This window comes from Abrus precatorius, unplaced genomic scaffold (genome assembly GCF_003935025.1).
Source record: "Abrus precatorius isolate BTA unplaced genomic scaffold, Abrus_2018 Scaffold2, whole genome shotgun sequence".
Lineage (NCBI taxonomy): Eukaryota > Viridiplantae > Streptophyta > Magnoliopsida > Fabales > Fabaceae > Abrus > Abrus precatorius.
This window is the reverse complement of record NW_020874362.1, coordinates 21545028-21566300: the sequence shown is the minus strand read 5'-3', so window position 1 is coordinate 21566300 and position 21273 is coordinate 21545028. Positions and strand designations below refer to the sequence as shown.

Genomic DNA, 21273 nt, shown 5'->3' with positions numbered 1-21273 from the left:
TGGCGCCGTTGCCGGGGAAATTGGTGTTGATTTTTCATAAACATGTTATTTGCTCTGTTTTCATTTTCGTTTTCTGCATTGTGAATACTTTAGTATTGTTGTAGTTTCATAGGTAAGTAGAGATATCTTGCATTTAGGTAGAACTAATTGCTGTTTTCTGCATATTGTTTGAATTCTGATTTCTGCATTTTAGTTTACCACACTGTATTTTCATTTGCTGCATAATTGCCCTGTTTCTGCTGCATAATTCTGCAGAACTTGTGCTTGTGTGCTACATATTTTCGTTCCATAGTTTGCAATTTCTTTCTGTTTTTGCTGTTTGGTGTTAATGCTTTATTTTACTGCACTTAGATGTTAGTTTTTCTGCATAATTGTCATCTGAATTTTTCTGCATTTTTACTGCTTCATTAGTTTACTTCTTTTCAAATTTCCATAGACAATTCCTAATGAATGACCAGATCAAATCCGGGAGATTTATATCCTCCAGATATTGAAATTGATAGGACATTCCATAGAAATCTTAGGAACCTTAGTAGACAAAATTATGCACCTATTGAGGAACCATCTTCACCATTTTCTCCATCTTCTATATATTCATCTTTGCATTCTTTAAATTCTGAACCTTTAGAAATGGCATAAAATGACTTGACACTTAAGGAGCTTGCCGCACCGGACGTGACCTACCAGACTTTATGTATCCAATACCCGGATGTGGATGCCCCTTTTGTTCTTAAAACTGGCCTAATCCATCTTTTGCCTAAATTTCATGGTCTTGCAGGTGAAGATCCGCATAAACACCTCAAAGAATTTCATATTGTTTGCTCTACAATGAGACCACAAGGTGTGCCTGAAGAGCATGTGAAATTAAAGGCTTTTCCATTTTCTCTTATGGATTTGGCTAAAGACTGGTTGTATTATCTTCCACCTGGCTCTATTACAAGTTGGGACACCCTCAAGAGATTGTTCCTGGAAAAATTTTTCCCTGCTTCAAGGGCTGCCTCAATAAGAAAGGAAATATGTGGTATTAGGCAGCTGGAGAGGGAAAGTTTGTATGAATATTGGGAGCGTTTCAAGAGACTTTGTGCTAGCTGCCCCCATCATCAGATAAGTGACCAACTCCTAATCCAATACTTCTATGAAGGCTTACACCCAATGGATAGGAGCATGATCAACGCAGCTAGTGGGGGAGCCCTAGTTGACAAGACTCCCGCAGCTGCTAGAAACCTCATTGAGAATATGGCAGCTAACTCTCAACAGTTTGCTACAAGGCAAAACTCTATCATGTCCCGGAGTGTCCATGAAATTCAAACTTCAGATTCACACAAGCTGGAGCATAAACTAGATGAGTTGGCTACTATGGTAAAACAGTTGGCATCCATTCAAAAGAATTCTACTGCATATACACCTCCACCTTCATCCATTCCAGCAATGCTTTGTGGGATTTGTTCATCTATGGATCACTTCACTGATAGTTGCCCCACATTGCAGGAAACTGAATCTTCGGAAGGTAATCCTCAAGCTTATGCTGCTAATATTTATGCTAATAAGTTTCCTTTTCAGCAGCGCAGCAACAACAAAGCTGGGATTTATCTTCCAATAGGTATAATCCCGGTTGGAGGAACCATCCTAACTTAAGGTGGGGAGGAAATGCAAAACATCAAGGCTCTAGCCAACCAACTAACAACCATTTCCAACCGCATCAAGCTGGACAAAGCAAGCCATATTCAGCCCAGCAACATCACCATCCATCATCTTCATCTCAACAACACCATCAAGCCTCCGCTTCACTAGCTCCTGCACCTCAAAAAAGTGAGTCATCTTTGGAAGACCTTGTGAAGCAACTCACCATGAGTAATCTCAATTTCCAGCAACAGAGTCAGGCCTTCCAGCAACAAACTCAAGCAAGTATCAAGACCTTGGAGAATCAAATGGGTCAACTTGCTTCATCCCTGAATCAACTTCAATCTCAAGGTTCAGGCAATCTTCCTGCACAAACTGTAACCAACCCAAAGAATGTGAGTGCCATTACCTTGAGATCTGGTAAGGTGATGCAAGAGCCAGAAATGCCTAAGGAGAAGGATCCTAGTTGCACTCTAGCTGCAAAAGGTGAAGGAGAAGAGATTAAGAGCCAAGAGCGGCCTGCACCTATGCCCACACCATGTCAACCAAAAGTGGTAGACAAAGAGGAGAGGTCCATTCCTATTCCCTTCCCTCAAAGAATGGTTCAGCCCAGCAAGAAGCAACAAGAGGTTGATAAAGAAATTCTGGATACTTTCAGAAAAATTGAAGTCAATATCCCCTTGTTAGATGCTATCAAGCAAATTCCAAAGTATGCCAAATTCCTTAAAGACTTATGCACTCATAGAAGGCGGCTAAAGGGTAATGAAAGAGTGAACATGGGGAGGAATGTATCAGCTCTTTTTGAGAGGCAGAAAACTTACATGCCTGAGAAATGCAAAGATCCAGGGACGTTTACTATTCCTTGCATTATAGGCAATAATATGATAGATAATGCCATGCTTGATTTAGGTGCATCTATTAATGTTATGCCTTTATCTATCTTCACATCTTTGTCTCTTGGACCATTGCAGCCCACAGGTGTCATCATCCAGCTAGCAAACAGGAGCATAACACATCCAGCTGGACTTGTGGAGGATGTGTTAGTGAGGGTGAATGACCTCATTTTTCCAGCTGATTTTTACATCCTTGACATGAAAGAGTCAATGGATAGTGTTGCACCAATCATTTTGGGAAGACTGTTCTTAAAGACTGCGAGAACGAAGATTGATGTGCATGCCGGATCACTTACTATGGAGTTTGGAGACAGTGTTGTCCGTTTTAACATACTGGGTGCTATGAAGCACCCAAATGAAGAACACTCTGTTTTCCACATTAACCATCTTGATGAATTAATAGATGATAGTTTGTCTGAATTTCTAGGAGGAGACTCTCTCCTTAATTTTTCTTATTGTGTAGATACTTCCAATTGTGAATCGTGTAATAGTTCTTCTCTGTGTGGCATTTGTGCTGAGATTTCTGATTATTTGAATGCAAGTTCTACTACTTTCAACGTTGATGAACCTGAAAATTCTATAGGATTAGAATGTGATGTATTAAGTACAACAAGTATAGTTGAATCTAACGCCTTTGGTTTGAATATTGCAGAGACTTTGTCAAATGAAAGTGCTAAATCACTTCTTTCTGTGGAGCAACCTCCCACATTGGAGTTGAAGCCCCTACTAGAACATTATGAGAAGCTCCCGGTCATTATTTCCACCAAGCTTGAAGGCGATCAAGAGGAGGTATTGTTGGGAGTAATTAAAAGGCACAAGAGAGCTATTGGATGGACTTTAGCTGACATTCCTGGTACTATCCCTCTCCTGTGCATGCACAAAATTCTGTTGAAAGAAGGGACTAAACTAGTGAAGCAGCTTCAGAGGAAAAGAAAGAGAAAGAGGAAGAGGAAAAGGAGGCCACAACTCCAAGAACAAGAAGCGCTGCACTTAGGAGCATATGAAGACTTAAGAACCTACAAGGAGAGAACCAAGCAGTATCATGATAAATTGATAGGTAGAGGAGAGTCCTGTATTGGTCAAAAGATGCTTCTATTCAACTTATGTCTCAAGTTCATGACTGGAAGGCTGCATTCTAGGTGGATTGGTCCATCCACAGTTACACAAGTGTTTCCTAATGGTGCAGTGGAAATCAAGAGTGAATCCACTAGCAAAAGTTTCACAGTGAATGGACATCGCCTGAAGCATTTTTTTTTGGAGAACTCAATTCCCTTGGAAGAGATTGAAGAGGTGGATGTGTACTCTCCTATCATTTCCTTCAACCAAAGCCCTTGTCATGAGTAAATCACTTCACACGTCAAGCTAGTGACGTTAAAGAAGCGCTTTGTGAGAGGCAACTCACAGTTTTTATAGCACTTTCTAGTACTCTTTTGATTTCAATAAGCATCCTTTCATTTAAGCTGTATTACTAATCATGAATTGTGGACTCATTATTTGATTGATGATTTGTTCAGAATTTTTGTAGAGGAAAAATTGCTGTATTTGGACTCAATTTGTGCATATATTCATGAAGTCCAAGTAGAGAGGGAGGAATAATCATTTCCATGGCACCAAGCATTTACTTTAGAAAGAATTTTGAAGTTTGCCATGAAGGTAATCACTCTCCCAAGCCATAGTGGTCACTTTCCACCAAGGTATGTGACTTTGCTCTTTGTAGTTCTCACTTTCAATTTTCATAGTGACCACTTTTAAAGTTTTTGAATTCATAGGTCTGCGCGTAGCTACTATGAAAGTTCATAGTAGCCACGCGCAGCACTCTGAGAAAATACCCATGAAGGGCGCCTCTATAGTGGTCACTTTAAACATTCATAGTAACCACTACAGAGACCAATTTTTGAACATTTGTTGCGCGTAGTTACTATGAATATTCATAGTAACCACGCGCAACCTCTTTTGAAACAACTGAACAAGGCGCCTCTGGAGTGATTACTTTAAATATTCATAGTAACCACGCGCACCCCATTTTTGATAAAACCCTTGCGCGTGGCTACTATGATTATTGAGAGTAACCACGCCCAACATTTTTATATAAATAGGACCCTTTCACGTTCACTCTCACCCTTCATTTCTGAGAAATTTTTTACTCTTCTTCCAATCTCCTGAGTACCCACTCCCTCGAATTGAATTCCTTGCAATTGAACGTCAATTCCCTGCACTTTTGCATTGCATTTGAACTCAAATCCCGAGTCATGGCTAACACTCCAAGGAAGAATGCATCCAGGGCCAAGAGGAAGATAGCAGCTCTACAGGGGAAGAGGTACCAGATCCAGTGGCAGCAGCAGCAGAGAGAGATGATGAGGACACTGATACTGATGCAGCTGATGATGATGACCTCTCTTCCAGCACTGATGAGGATGCAATATAGTCTTAAACTTTTATTTCTGTTATTTATTTAACATTCTCTTTCATTGTACATATCTTTTAAGCTAATTTCCCTGTAATTAGTACACTTTTTCAATTATTTTTCCTGCCTTTAATTCTCCTTTATTGTTTTTGCTCTGAACAACAACTTAACTCTTTCATGCTATTTATATATATTATCTGAGTTTGAGTTATTTTGTTCTGCTAGTGCTGAATTTATTATCTCTTTGTGCAGAGAATGCCCTTAGTTCCATCAAGAGGAGCATTATTTTTTTGCCCGTGAGTTGAGGCATTATCATTCATGAAAGGGGGGGGTGAAGTTCTTTACCTCTATTTCATGTACTCTTAACCTCATTTTTCCTGCATAATTATACATTAAAATACAAAAATATATTTTTATTCTTTTTCTTTTAATTGAACCAAATTTTGTAATCCCAATCTTAGACTCTTATTGCAATTTTCATTCAATTCATGAACACACTCTACTTTTGTAAATAATTTTATCTCCATGCCATGCTGAATATCTTTTCTTGCAAGGTGATTTATCCTCACATGATGTTAAGTAATTATCACCATTTTTACCATGGTAGAGAATTGAGCCCCTAATTATTTTTCTGTGTGTATGCTTCATGTAATTTTGCATCTATTCTCTAGAACTTGCCCTGCTTGTTAATTTAATATGCATTATGCAATTTTTTTTATCTAGATGATTGAGGCCTCCTTTACACACACACACAACCACTCACCATTGCCCACCTTTGCACCTTATTGCATTACATCCTCTTCTTTTGCCAAAACTTAGTTTGCTAAAACATTTTTTTTTCTCTTCCATCAAGAACATATTTCTTTTGAGTAACATCAAGAGTGAATGCAAATACCAAGTTTGGGGTGTTGAATTTGATGGTAGTTGCTTGAGGACAAGCAACCTCTCAAGTTTGGGGTGGTGAACAATATACATGTTAAAATACATGTAAAAAAAAAAGTGGTTGCCAAAGTCCAATAAATCATAAAAGAAAGAATGAAAAAGGAAAGAAAATAAAATGAAGCAAGGTCCATGAGATTGAAGAGATCTTCACATAATAAAAAAAAAAAGATGAAAAACAAGGTGAAAAATGCTTGAACCTCTTAGGCTACCTCATTTGATGCATTCTAATTGTTGTATTCACTCACTCAAGAGGATTTCCTTATCTTGAAAATCCACCTGAGCTTTTGACCCTCTTTGATCAAATTGAACCTTACCTATCCCTATTTGTGACCAACCAAGTCCTTTTGATAGGTAAATCATTGTATTAAGGCAAAGGAGATTGAGAATATGGGCAAGCATATGGTAGGGTAGAGCAATTTGCATGTGTTGAGGGAAAATACCTAGCTTGAAACACTGATGAGTGAAGAGTGAAACACCACCTTGTGAGCCAGATAATTTCTTGGCATTGTGTGAAGTATGATGAACCTTGTTGAATTTTTGTTTCACTTATATGGGACTTTGCATAAAATTAATTGATATGAGTGTGCTTTCTTTGTTGAATGACTCCATGATTTTAAAATGGAGAAAGTGCATATTAGAGTTAAAAGATTGGAACAGAAAAATTTTGAGAAAATTTTTTTGGATAAGTCCAACCTTTTTTACTTTAGTCCTTGAATTTTGGTTTGCTTGAGGACAAGCAAAAGTTTAAATTTGGGGTTGTGATGAGTCCACATTTTACTACATTTTTATACATCATTTATTACTTTTTATAGAAAAGAATAGACTTAGATAGTGTAAATAAGATGAATATTCCAATTAGGCTAAATAATATAGCTTTCTTAGTTTTTTGTTAATTTACATGAATTTAGATAGTTTATTTTACATATTTTGATCATTTGAATAATATGGCAGGAATCCCCAAGCTTATTTTGAAGAATTATTGGATTTTGAGGAATTTGAGTTGAAAGTAACTACTTTCAATATTGATAGTGACAACTACAGCAAGCCACTTCCAGCAAAGGGACCAAAGTGATCACTTTCAAAGCTTAAAGTGACAACTACAGTAGCCCAGAATCAACCAAACCTGCGCGTGGTTACTATGAATATTCATAGTAGTCACTCCAGAGCATGCAGAATTGAAGGTGCTGCGCGTAGTTACTATCAAAAATTCATAGTGACAACTCCAGAGAGTCTAAAATGTCCCAGTGTTGCGCGTGATTACTATGAATATTCATAGTAATCACTCCAGAGAGGCAAAACTCAACTGATGCTGCGCGTGTTTACTATAAAAGAATGAGAGTAATTACTTTGGAGGGCGCCAGCTTTAGTATAAATAGATTTTTACCAAATTAGGGTAGGAGTTCTTACACTTTTTGAACCTTTTCTCTTCTTTACTCAATTTAGAATATTTTTCAGAGCTTAGGGCAACCTTGGGTGACAGCCAAGGGTCCAACCTAGGGTTTGGTTTCTCATTTCTCTTGCTTTTACATTAATGTTAATGAGTTTTCTGCATTTCCCAATTGCGTTTTTGACCCCCATTTCCATGGAGGGCTAAGTTTGTGTAATCCTTAGTGAATTCACATGGGTTCTTCAGTTCCTTGAATTTAATGATAATATAATTCCTTTCTTTCATGAATTACTTCTTCTTTGTCTCTTGAATTGAATTAATGGTGAATGAGGGAGGTATTGCTCAATTAACCCTAATTTCGTTTTAAGGAGATTCTAAACTAAGGGTTGCTTAATCCTAGGTTTAATTCTAAGGTTGCGTAATTTTGGGATGAGAGATTAGAGCCTAACAAATTGCGTAATTTCGTTGGGACCATAAGGTTGATTTTCGCTTGTTAAATTAACCTAATTCATAGAAGAGAGGATGAATGTTAAATCTTGAGTGGAATGAGGATAGAATCTATGTGGATGAACTAAGGATTGCTGTTTTCTATTATTTGAATTAATTAAACTCATTTGCTCATTGCTTTTTATTTTGATTTGAAACCACAAAACCCCCTATTTTAATTGCTTGTTTAATTTATGCCTTCAACATATTTAATGAAGATTAATAACCAATGTTCATGGGAGACAATCTAGGGTTACCCTAGTACTATATTAATTTGTTTAAATTTTGATGAGGATTTACGACAAATCTTTTAAACACCTCGAAATAGACCATCATCAAAGAGCCTCTAACACACCCTTCCATGCACTAAACTTTCTCGGGTTAACACCTAACTGTAACCCGAGATACTTTGATTATAAATATTTTATTTTTGTAATAAAATAAGCAATGACTTGTTTTTATATATAATTTATATTGGATATCATATCGATATGTTTAACAAGGAAATGAATAAATGTGTAGAATGGTCTCTGAAAAAAAGAATAAAACAGACAGATACTTTGATCCTTAAAAAATAACTATTTAACTCGCACCTAAATATTTATCAACGTAAGATACTTTAGTTTTCTTGTCTTTTTAAAATCAACATTTTATGGGATTAATTTGGGTTATTGAAGGTTTTGTTAGATTTTAAATTGGTGCACAACTCATTGTTTTTAAGGATGGATCATGTGCTAATTAAAGATAGAAAAATGACTAAAAAATTGAAGTTTCCTATACATATTTGTACTTCTAAGAGGGTAAATGTTTTTAAGTATTTTTAAGGGTCAAAGTGTCTTTCGTATTTATCTCTTGGTCTATCTCTTTATTGCTATGTTACTTTATCAATCTATTTATACGTTTATAAGATCCAACTTGAACCTTTAATTAAAGACCTTACATATCTTGTTTAAAAAAAATTGTGATTGAAGAGTGACACTAAAAGAAAAATAATAATGCCATATATAGGTTGTTTTTATATTTATAAATGGTATTTAAAAATAATATATATCAAAATATGATATTTTAAAAATTTATAAAAATATAAAATTTAAATATCGCTATTCATAAAATTATAAAGTATTAAACACTAGGGTTTCCTCGCGAAACGCTCCAAGATTCACTTTTTTTTTTTATTTCAAGAGAAGAGGGCTCAGGCGACGCTGCTAGGGTTCTCACCCTAGCAAGTCCACAACGATCGCGTCGGTTTTCTTGATCGCGGGGAGGACGCTGGTTTATTTTGAAGAAAGGATAAAGACTCTAGCTCCTTTGTCTAGTGAGCTTAGAGGTCATGGAGAAGCATGAGGCTGAGAAGCGATCCAAAGAGAAGATAAATCTCATGGATCGAAGTACCAAAAAAGTCAAAACGAACGAAGGGGTGTCATTAGAAGTGTCGAGTTTCTGCATGCAAGAAGAGGTAGTCGCTATGACTCCAGAATCGATCCAGGTGCATTCTATACCCTGTTATTCTACAACTTCATCTATAAAGATAAGGTCTTAGAGTCAAACGAGATGGATCTAGTTTTAAACGATGAAGAAATTATTAAAACTGTGTTAGATGATTTGAATATTGCTTTAGATGTTGTGGATGATACTAAAAATAACGATGAAAGTGGAGATCTGTGTCCTAAATTAAAAATACCTCTAGAGGATTACGAAGATTGGTGTGCTCCTTAGAAATTTACCCTTGTTGTTAAGCTGTTAGGGAAATCAATTAATTTTAGTTTTTTAGACCAAAAATTTAGTAATATTTGGGGTAAACATGGATCTCTGAAAATTCTTGATTTAAATAATGACTTTTTCCTCGTTAAGTTTGAAAATATGGAAGATTAAAAACACGCTCTTTTTGAAGGGCCTTGGTTAATTTTGGATCACTATCTGCTAGTACAGAGATGGAGACCCTTGTTTAAAACTAAAAATTATGACCTTAAGAAGATAGCGGTTTGGGTTAGAATTCTTGACCTTCCCCTTGAACTTTACAATAACAAATTCTTATGGCAGATAGGGAATTGTTTGGGATCAATGCTGAAGATTGATCCCCACACCTCATTAGTAGCCAGGGGTAAATTTGCTAGGATCTGTATAGAGATAGACTTAAGGAAAAAGTTGATACCAACATTTAAGGTTCTTGGTCAAGAATTTAAAGTAGAGTATGAAGGGTTACACCTTATTTGTTTCTACTATGATAAGTATGGTCATAGATAGGAGCAATGTAGTGAAAATCTTACTTCTACTAAAACAGTTTTGGAGATTGAGGGCCATAAACTTAGTGACACAGGGGAAATTGACAGTCAAATAATGAGTAGTCCTAAAACTGGTAACGATATGATAATGCATGATAATGATAATGTATCTGAGAAAGCTAAGGAACAATTTTGTCCTTAGATGTTAGCAAAGAAATCGTTCAAGAAAAAAATTAAATTCTTCCCCTTCTACTCGATCTTCCATGAATCAGGCTAAGAAAAAAGAGAGTCATCTAGGTTTTAGATTTGAAGTTCTTAATAACTTAGATCAGAATGAAAACTTAGGCATGCCTATTACTAAAATGACTGACTCTATACATAAGAGTACAAGTTACTCTAAGAACCCTGTGAATCACAAGCCAAGCTTTAAACTTTCTAATGGACCCAGGGTTGGTGATTTTGCTATGAAATCTAATAAAAATAGTTCTGCTCTTAATATTGGCAAAAGGAGCAGTGAGAAAGATAATTCTTGCTCTCAGGATACTATAGTTATCCCTCAGTCTGATCAAATAAACTTAAAAAATCTTAATAATTATAAAGTTCAGGACACTCTTTTACTAATGAAACACTTTTAGAACATAATAAATAATGACCCGAAGTTAGGACATTCTATCCAAGATCTGGTGGGTTTTAGTTATGATTTTTTAGGTAGGAATCAAGGGCTTTTAGATCACAAACCTACTGACAAACCGCCTGATAAGCCTTTATTGATAGAGCTTGACAATTCAAATAATAAATATCAGGAGTCTACTGATTCTGGTGTGGTACCTTCTGAAAATGTAAGTATACATCAGCATCTTAAAGATGCTAATAATAATAATAATAATAATTAGTTTTATGAATTATCTTTTTTAGAATTGTAGAGGGGCTAGGAGTAAAACTTTCCACAGAATGATAAATGATCTTATTAAACTTCACAATCTTGATTTCATTGCTATTTTTGAACTTAGAATAAGCTCTGTTAAAGCTGATAGGGTCATTAAAAAAATTAATTTAGATGGGGAAGTGAGAGTGGATGCTATGGGTTTCTCCAGGGGTATTTGGTGCTGCTGGAATACTAGTAGAGTGAAAGTTAAGGTTTTAGAGACAAATAAATATATTGTCCACCTTAATATTTGTATGGGAAATTGGGATTGGATTTTGTCTGCCCTCTATGCTAGCCCTCATGAGGGGCTGAGAGCTGATTGTTGGAAATTTTTGTTTGAATTTAGTATAAATATTGATAAAACTTGGTGTGGAGTTGGGGATTTTAATTCAATCATTTATGAAAATGAGAAAGTTGGGAGAAGACCAGCTAATATGAAATTAATCCATCAATTTGCTAACTGTCTTGATACCTGTGGCTTACAAGATCTGGGTTTTAAAGGGGACCCATTTACTTGGCTTAAAGGATAGTTGAAGGAGAGAATTGATAGAGTAGTGGTTTGTGATTCCTGGAGTATGATTTTTCCTAACAGCTCTCTTATTCACTTACCTTTGCTTAAATCTGACCATCATGGGTTATGGTTAAGAATTAGAGATGAAACCAGATATGTTCCTACTAATAAATCCTTTAAATTTCTGGCTCACTGGTTGACTCATAGTGATTTTCCCAATCAAGTTAAGAATTTTTGGATTGCCTCTAGATCTTGGACTGAAAATATATCTTCTTTCCAAAACAACATCTCTGATTGGAACTTAAAAGTGTTTGGTAATATTTTTAACTGGAAAAGGAGAATTTTAAATAGAATTAGGGGTATATCTTATAATTTAGCAATTAGTGATAATCCTTTCCTTTCAAATCTTATGAAGTCCCTTTGGAGGGAATACCAAGTAATTCTGAATCAGGAAGAAACCTATTGGTTTCATCATTATAGGTCTAACTGGCTCAAGTTAGGAGATAGAAATACTAGTTTTTTTTTTCCATAAATCTGTTTTAATTCGTAGGCATAATAATTTAATCGAAGCTCTTAAGGATGACAGAAATAACTAGGTGTATGACCCCTTAAAGCTTAAAACTCAGGTTGTTGACTATTTTAAAGAGCTTTATTGTGATAAGGAGCCATCAGGTTCCCCTCTTCACACTAAGATTATTTTTCCTAGTCTTAGGGAGGATGATCTTATTCTTTTAAATTCTAATATTTCTTGTGCAGAGATTAAAGCATCTTTATTTAGTATAGGAAATTTCAAAGCCCCTGGTCCGAATGATTTTCATGCTTTATTTTTTTAAAATCAATTGGAATTTTTAAGCCCTTTCATTTTTAAGTTTGTATTTGATATTTTTAAAAATCCCCACAAGATTGTTGCGGTTAATGACACATCTATTACCCTTATCCCCAAAAAAGAAAACCCTGAATATGTTAATAATTTTAGGCCCATTTCTTTGTGTAATGTGAGTTACAAAATTATGACTAAGTTATTAGCTAATAGATTGAGTGCAATTATGCCTACTTTAATTTTAGCTAATAAGACTAGTTTTATAAAAAACAGGCAAGGGACTGACAATATTTTAGTGATTTAGGAATTAGTTCATTCTTTCAGTAGATTAAAAAATAGGAAAGGTTTTATGATTGTTAAGTTGGATCTTGAAAAGGCTTATGATAAACTACGGTGGAATTTCATAAAAGACACAATTTAAAAAATTGGCCTTAATAATGAGTTCTTTGAGCTAATTTATCAGTGCATAACATCTACTTCTATGACCATTAACTAGAATAATAGCAAAACTGAGAAATTTCAACCTTCTAAAGGCATTAGACAGGGAGATCCTATATCTCCTTATATTTTTGTTTTCTGCCTAGAGAGATCAGGTCACTTAATTCAGGACCATGTTATTGATGGCAATTGGACTCCTTTCTCTTTTAGTAATCAAGGCCCTAAGGTGTCCCATCTATTTTTTGCTGATGACATAGTTTTAGTGGGTAGAGCTGATAAAACTAATGCTGAAATTATTAGGGATACTCTTAATAATTTCTCTGTTGCGTCCGGTTTAACGGTCAATCAGGCGAAATCTTTTATCTTCTTTTCTAATAATAGTGATCCTGTCCTAGTTCAGGATATTTGCTCTTGCTTAGGTTTTAATCAAGCCCATAAGTTTGGGACTTAGGCATTCCCATTTGCAATGAAATTGATACTATATGTAAGAAGTTTATTTAGGGTTCCTTAGGTAATAAAAAACCTCACCTAATTAGCTGGAATAAAATTTGCCAACCTAAGGATAAAGGGGGTCTTGGATTTAGGAATATTAGTATGGTCAATCAAGCTTTCTTTATGAAGTTGTGGTGGAGACTCTTTAAATCTTCTAATGAGTTATGAGCTCAGGTTTTAAGTAAGAAATATAAATTTTTCATTGGTAAATCCCCTTTTCTAAATCTAACCACAATCAGTCTCATGTTTGGAAAGGTTTGCTGACGGTTTGGAACTCCTTTTCTAGTGGTTTAGGTTGGATACTTGGAGATGGTCAAACTATTAGGTTTTGGGAGGATAGTTGGATTGTGGATCTCCTAAAACTTTCCACTTATATCACCCAACCTATCTCTAAGTATTCTAAGAATGTGCCTGTTGTTCTAAATGTTTACTAGAATAATTGGGATTGGTCTAGAATTAGATCTCTGCTGCCTGCCAATATTTTTGATATCATCTCCCAAATCCCCCCTGCTGCTGATTCTAGGGGTCAAGATCTTTTTTTTCTGGAAAAATTCTAGTAATGACATTTTTACCATCAAGTCAGCTTGTAGTCTCATTTCTAATCTTGGAGATAGTGAGCATATCAATAACAAAGTGTTTAAAAGAATTTGGAAATGGAGAGGGCCTCCCAAAGTTTCTATTTTTGTTTGAAAAGTTACTCATGATAGATTGTTAACCTATGTGGAAAGATGCAAACGAGGAATGACTCAGTCTAATGCTTGCTTTAGGTGCAGTGAGGATGCTGAATCTGTCATCCATATTCTCAGGGATTGCTGGTTTGTCCAAAAAATTTGGAATTCTATTGTTCTTCCTGAAAATTGGGCTTCTTTCTTTAGCCTAGGTTTGCATGGTTGGCTGGAATATAACTTAGATGCCCAGAATTTTAATAATTATCCTTACTGGGATGTGTTATTTGGGATAATTCTTTGGAGTTTATGGAGAAATAGGAACCTAGCTATTTTTTCAGAACCAGCATTCCTCCGCTAAAAGCTTATTACATAACATCTTTCATGAGTTTGATTTCTTTCTTTTTTGTGGCAGGTTAAATCAGGATGTTGGTGTGATGGATTCTCAAAGTCAAATAAAGTGCCCCTATTCAGTCTGAGCTAAAGCTTAATGTGGATGGAGCCTCATCTCCTATTTCTGGCCAGGTTGGCTGCAGAGGCCTTATTTGGGATTGTAAAGGAAGATTCTTTCTTGGCTGGGTTTTGTAGGGCCCTTGTTTTTTGTCCTCGTATTGTTGTCGAGTGGGGAGTGTATTGGGGGCTCAAGATGATAGTGCAGGAAAAGATTCAATTGATTTGGATTGAATGCGATTCTACTAAGGCCATTTCTCTTATTGTTAATTACCCTAGTTGTAATCATCCTTTGTTTCCTTTAATTAGTGAGATTCAAAAATTGTTAAAACATTTTCGTTTTATTAGATTTAGCCATATTTTTAGAGAAGCCAATCGTTGTGCTTATTGGTTAGCTAAGGTTGGGGTTGATGGCAGGATGCCTTCTTATTTTTTGAATTCTGCCCCTTTAGATTTACTTCCTTTTTTATTTCTAGATGCTATAGGTTCTTGGTACCCTAGAGGTACTACTTAAGTTCTTGTTGTTGTAAGGCTTTAAGCCCCGTTTATTAGCAAAAAAATAAAATAAAATTATAAAGTATTAAAAGTCACTAACTATATTTTTAAAAAACTATTAAAAAATTATAAATATAAAAATTGACATTGACAATTTTTTAGCTTAATTTTTAAAAAAAATTCATATTTTCATAATTTATCCAAAGTCTCATATTTTTTTATAAATTTTTCTAAATTTTTTTCCCATATATAAGTTATATAGTTGAACAATATTATATAATCATAAACCATATGCAAAATCATATAGGAATCAAATTTTACTATTCATTAATTTTCTCCTTTCCCCCCCTTTTTTCCCCTTCTTTAACTCTAATATTGTTCTATAATTTAGATTTACATGTATTGAAAGATGAAATAACATTACAAGAATTCATCACGAATTAACGAATTATTTGTTAACAATCTTGCATAGAATAAAATTTGCATAACAACAAATAAAATTTAATACTCAAGCAAAAACATGAATTTAATACTCATTCTTGAAAGAAAGTGTAACGCTCTTAATTGGTAAATTGTTCCTCTATAATTAGTAAAAAATTTAAAATTTTAACTAATTCATTAATTAATTCTTTCTCAATCATAATAAAAAAATTTAATAAAATTCTAAAATTTTTATTTCTCATCATTTGATCAACAAAAAAGTTTAGTCCTACTAATAAAGAAGGAATTTAAAATATAATCAAACGGTTCACATTACAATACAACTTGCTAAATAAAATGAAATTTGAATAACGATGAATAATTAACATATTTGATATTATGTAAATGCAAGAGTACAATATTTACAAGTTATAAAAAAAATACATTATGACTTAATTTAAATAATTATAAGATCAAAATACATCAAGTCTTAATAAGCATATCACTCCTACCCCAAAAATTCTTAGAATATGACCATAGTCTTAATCAGTTTTCACCAAACCAGCCTTTTATTTATTTCATTTCTTCTTGTGTCAAGTCTCCATCGTAATGGTCTCCAGTATCAGCAGTGACGTCTGTGTCAATTATCTGTTCTTTAGTAAAACTGACTGATCTTTCCAAATGGTCATGGTCATGGTCATGGAAGGTATATACGTAGTTCATCGTAGTTTGTGTTCTAACTGTCTCTATATGTACATACAAACTGAGGGTGTGATGGATCCTACCACTAATAGGGTAACCAAAGGGAATATCGTACCTTACTGTGATCTCTACAGAAAACACATCTTTGGATCCATACTCGCTAACTATAACAAATTTACAGTTGCAGACTTTGTCATTTCCTAAATACATTATTTAGCTTACTCTCAAAACTCCACTCAGTCAGACTAATTGGTCTCTGAGGGGTAGTCATTCTTCCTTCTTGAAAATGTAAGTAAGGATAAGTTTTATCCTTATCTCTAAAACATAACTAAAATAATCAATTTCAAATTTTACAGCAACAAACACAATAAGAAACATATCAACAATATCTTAACACGAGTACTAAAACCAAATAATGCAAATGTCATTCTCTTTTTACGTACGCACTTCGTCGTGCACTATGATTATAGTTAATTTTGCCTCTTGAATTTCATAAGGTCTTACACATGTAGGTGAATAGTCATTGGTTAACCCATGCACACAAATACAATGTGTACAATATTGGGCCCATTAGCAAAAGTACAATTAGGAGTGTTAGTTAGGAAATAAGTGTGTGATTTGTGATACTTTTGCTCTTATTACATTTTGCACAACCACGAATAATATTCATCACACTATATTTCCTTCAGATTTCAAAATAAGCTTCATCTTCCATACTTTCAGTGTATCTCTATAACTATCTACACTAATTTCTTTCGTCATCATATTGGCTGATAATACATTTTTCCTCCATTTATTTCTCATCATTCAGTTAAACAAATTATGTCGAAGGTCGAATACATCTGGACTCAGTCTAAATCGTATATTTTTAATCAATCATATGTCATTCATTTAATGATCAATAAAACATGCATTATCTAGTTCATCAATTCAAAAATTCATTTTAAAACTTAGATTTCTAAGATAGACGCATGTAATCACTCATAGAAGTAAACAATACACACACATATAGAAATATTCACCCTTATCATATAGGTATAACTTTATTGATGGGATAGAATTCTCCTTACCTTGAGTAGATGATTTATGTAGAAGTATTGGGTGGAAGATGTTGTCCGAAAGACCAAGTTCTTCTAGAAGTTGAAAGGAAATGATGTCTAAGCTTGAATTTAAGAGAGGTTTTGAAGTTCAAAGGTGTTTTAACTATGGAAGGGAGTAAGAGAACTAAAAGTGAGATGAGAATGGTTACTTGCCTTGTAATCTAAGTTTAAAATGTCAAAGTTACTTAAATACCCTCTTATTTGAGGATTTTTGCTAAAATGAAATCATTCTAGCTTGAGCGAAAAAGCCAGACAAATTTTTTTAACACATTTGTTGAGATTTTTGCTTGAGCGTTATTCGGAGGGCAAGTGTACCCATCGAGAAGTAATAAAGGGTTCTTAAATTAAGTTCTCAAATTATCGTCCCACAAGGATTGATTTTCAATTACTAAGAATTTTCTAATTCAATTGTTTAAGCTTCAAAGATACAAAATTAATTAAAAAACAAGAATTTATAAAACCAATTATAAAACTAAGAGCAAGGAATACAATGCACGTCGTGGTTAAACTTATCGGAGAGGAACCTAGGGCATATGAGTTTTCTCATTCAATCTTTTATGTTTAACTCTAAATCCAATTTCCTTGTGATTACCAATCATTCATACAAATACTATTAATAACCAATGGTCATGCAATATTAATATTCTTTTCTCTAAATTAACATCTCCAATGGTCATGCAAGACATTAATTTAAGAAAGCTTTAGGAGCTTACCAACTTGTTAATTTAATAACGATTAGAAAAGAAAGATTGGTTTGGTCCACCTAATCTTTGTCTCGTTTTACCCTGAGGTATGGTCGCCTGACGATATAATTAATTAAGATTAAGAAATAAGCGCAATAGGATAAAATCTAATCACAAAGCGAAAATCAAATTTAGATTCAAATATCAAAATTTCATAAATTCATGAATAATAGTTCCCATAGCCCTAGCTATGGACTTAGTTATTCATACTAAAGAAAAGAACTAAAACAATCATAAACAAAGTCATAATAAAAAGAAATAGCAAACTAGAGTATGAAATGTGTTCCTGGTCTTCAAGTATGATCGCTTGAAGCTCCAAGTCTCGCCAAGCATGTGCTAAGGATCCCGTGCAAGAGAGACGAGATCAGATGCATTCTAGAGGCAAAGTCAAGATGTAAAAAATGGTCCCTTTACGATGCCTGAGATCTTCCATTTTATAAGATTTGAAAACCCTAAAAACTCTTCATAATTGAGCTTCCCGTAGATGAGCACGACCGTGCAAGCCCTTAAGCACAACCGTGCATGGGCTCGAAGCACTCCCGTGCTTATTGAATGGTTTTGAGCGTACTGATTACTGCGAAGCTCTAATCTTCTATCAATTTAGGCTCATAATGCACCCAAAATCCACTTGCGGCCTCTTTATACCAAACTGCATAATTAATATATAAATTAGTGTAAAACTCAAATAAAATAAAGGTCAAATATGAATATATAGGCTGTAAAAGAAGGTCTAATTATAGACTTATCAAGTGTAGGGATGAGAATGGGTCAGGTCACCCGTTGAAGGCCTATGGCCTAACCTATTTAAGGCCTAATCCGGCTCAACTTGTTTATTAAAAAGGTCAGGTTTAGACTTTTGAAAAAGCTTATTTAAATAAAGAAGACATGCTTAAGCTTTAAAAAAAGCCTTTTAGGCCTATTGGGCTGGCCCAATTAAATAATTATATTATTTTATAATTTATATTTATTTATTTGTTTGTAATAATTTAATATAAATATAATTATTGAGAAAAACTATTTTATATATGTATATATAGTGTATAATATAGTTTAGGATTTATATTTTAATAATATAATAATTATAATTATACTATTAGAGTATCAATTAAAGGCTTAAAGATTAAAATAATACAATTTTAAAAAATAATCTTCAAAATAATGTAAAAAAGAAAATAATTCCCTGTCTGGGGCGTTTTTGGGCCACGTCAGCTATAGTTTCGTATAAAAGTCAGACGAAATGATTTTTGATTATTTTTGATTTGATCATTTCGTATTAAAGATAGACGAAATACGGGGAGCAGAACACGTGGCAGTGGTTTCGTATAAGGATGAGTCGAAAAGGGTTAAATATTTTGAAATAAAGTTTCTCGCTAGAGGACATGTGGCCCAATCAAAGTGTTTCGTCTCTGCGTCAGATGAAAGCATCTTTTCGTCTGATGCAGAGACGAAACACGTTGATTGGGTCACATGTCCTTTAGCAGGAGGTCACCAACGCTCCTCCTTCATTTCTCCTCTTCTGTCCCACAAATCGCCATTAACAACGATCTAGAGCTTCGGTGAGGTTATTTTTTATCATTTTAGAGTGAGTTTTGAGTGCGATTCGTGATACATTGCACAAAACTGTCCAGATCTATTGGGTTTAGAGTGATTTGTGGTGTTGTTGTTCTGAAACTTGGAGAAAGTTGGGAGAACGGAGAATAGGAGGTCATTGCCGGAGAGACGTTACGGTCCAGTGGAGTTGTTGCCGTCGTTGAGAACCCACCGTCGCTAGAAAAGGTGTTGTCCGCCCCTACCGCCGTCCCTCACCCCCTCCTCATCCATCCAGGTTTTTCAATTTCTGAAAAAATTTTAAATTTTATATTTATTAATAATAGTAAAAGGCTGAATAATTTTTTTTACAGTAATATTAGATTAAAAATTTGTAGAAATATCAACATAATCAGAATTTGTATAATTAAATTTTGATAGTAATATTAAGAAAAAAAATTAGAGTTTACATTTAGAATAAATAGAATTTGAAGTAAAAATTATAAAAATTGTAAAAAATAATTAAAAATCAAATAATAAATAGTTAAATAAAATTGAAAATAGAAAAATATAAAATATTTCTATGGTTGATTAATTATATAAGAAATAATAAATAGAAAAAAGTGTAACAAAATTATAACATAAATTATGTTTTTTAGATTAAATAACATTTAAGAATATAAATTAAAAGATTGATTTATGATTAATGAATAGATAATTACAAAAATGGTAAGAAGGTCAAAATTGAGAGCATTAAAATTAAGCATATACATTCATATAAAAAGATTATAGTAGCAAAAATTTGAATTAATTAAATAATTAAAAAAGAAAATATATTTATTTATAGTTAATTATGGTTTAAATTATTGGAGTGATATTAAATAATTTAAAATAAATAATTAGAATTATATAAGTTTATTTATGATAAAATAATAAGTGTATATATTGAATTTAAATTTTAGTGTGATACTAATAAGATGAGATTAAGTTATTAATCATTAAAAATTATTATCTTGGTAGAAAAAAGAAATTTAGTAATGTAATTGAAGTTATTAGAGTGATATTAAATAATATAGAAAAAATAATTATAATAATAATTATGTATTATTATTTATGATTAAATTATAAATTTATTTTGTATAATTTATATTAAAGTTTAAAATTTTGACAATGTTATATTTTATATTTTGCGAAGATGGCTTCATCTTCAGAACAGAATAGGGTCATTCATCCTAGATCAGATGATCCTTCATTATTGCATTTATAGAATATTCATGTGTCTGAACATATTTGGGATGGTCGGGATCATCCTATTTTGAAGGTTAGGAAGAGTCAATTTATTCCAGTTGGTTTGGATGGTGTTCCAAAGGAGATCCTTCCACATTTAGAACTTGAGGGATTTACTGGGATTGCTCACGTATGTCAGTTTCCATTAGACCTCCCCGTTGATCACTGCATTAGTAGAGAGATGGAGGCCAGAGACACACATTTTCACTTGCCTCCAGACGAGTGTACGATCACTTTGCAGGATATATCTGTGTTGTTAGGCTTACGGATTGATGGAAGACCTGTGATAGCACCTATTGGAGGTAATTATGCTGATATTGTTGAGGAGAGCCTGGGATTAGACCATCACGTGTAGATTTTGTTGGTAGCTTCTTGAAGACGAGTTGGCTAGACCAACATTTTACCCATGTGGCAATGCATGCACAAAATCCTTTACAGATCACCCGATTTGCTAGGGCTTATATGTTGCGGTTGATTGGGGGTTTTGTGTTGAGTGATCATTCCAGCAGTAGAGTCTCAGTGAGGTACTTACCTTTACTTCAGGATTTTGCTGTCACTAGTGAATATAGTTGGGGGTTTGCAATATTGGGATTTTTGTATAGAGAGCTGTGTATGGCCACCAATATTGATCGGCATAGTTTAGGTGGATTAGCTGCATTACTTGTGATGTGGGCATGGGATAGATTTCCATTTGTAGCTCCTGGAAACCCGCTTCACACACGACTCCATCTTCCATATGCTACC

At 34.0% G+C, this 21273-nt stretch overlaps 1 protein-coding gene, 1 non-coding gene and 1 pseudogene across 2 annotated transcripts; 2 read left to right on the top strand and 1 right to left on the bottom strand.

The window, feature by feature from the left end:
* Positions 1-735: 735 nt before the first annotated feature.
* Positions 736-4938, top strand: LOC113859611 (annotated as a pseudogene).
* On the bottom strand, positions 1002-1106 carry LOC113860369. Its single transcript, XR_003503822.1, has one exon. It is a non-coding gene; the product is annotated as a small nucleolar RNA R71 (small nucleolar RNA).
* A 15499-nt stretch (positions 4939-20437) lies between the features above and the next one.
* LOC113859610 (protein MAIN-LIKE 2-like) lies at positions 20438-20884 on the top strand. Its single transcript, XM_027492338.1, has 2 exons — positions 20438-20464; positions 20510-20884. The coding sequence occupies exons 1-2, from the start codon at positions 20438-20440 to the stop codon at positions 20882-20884; spliced, it is 402 nt and encodes a 133-aa protein (XP_027348139.1).
* The last annotated feature ends 389 nt before the right edge of the window (positions 20885-21273 follow it).

What these genes read in the sequence shown, in the direction of transcription:
- LOC113859610 (XM_027492338.1), top strand. Translation starts at nt 20,438, where the DNA reads ATGGCTTCATCTTCAGAACAGAATAGG. An exon ending in CATCTTCAGAACAGAATAGG is followed by an intron (nt 20,465 to 20,509) that starts GTCATTCATCCT and finishes TTGCATTTATAG; the next exon opens with AATATTCATGTGTCTGAACA.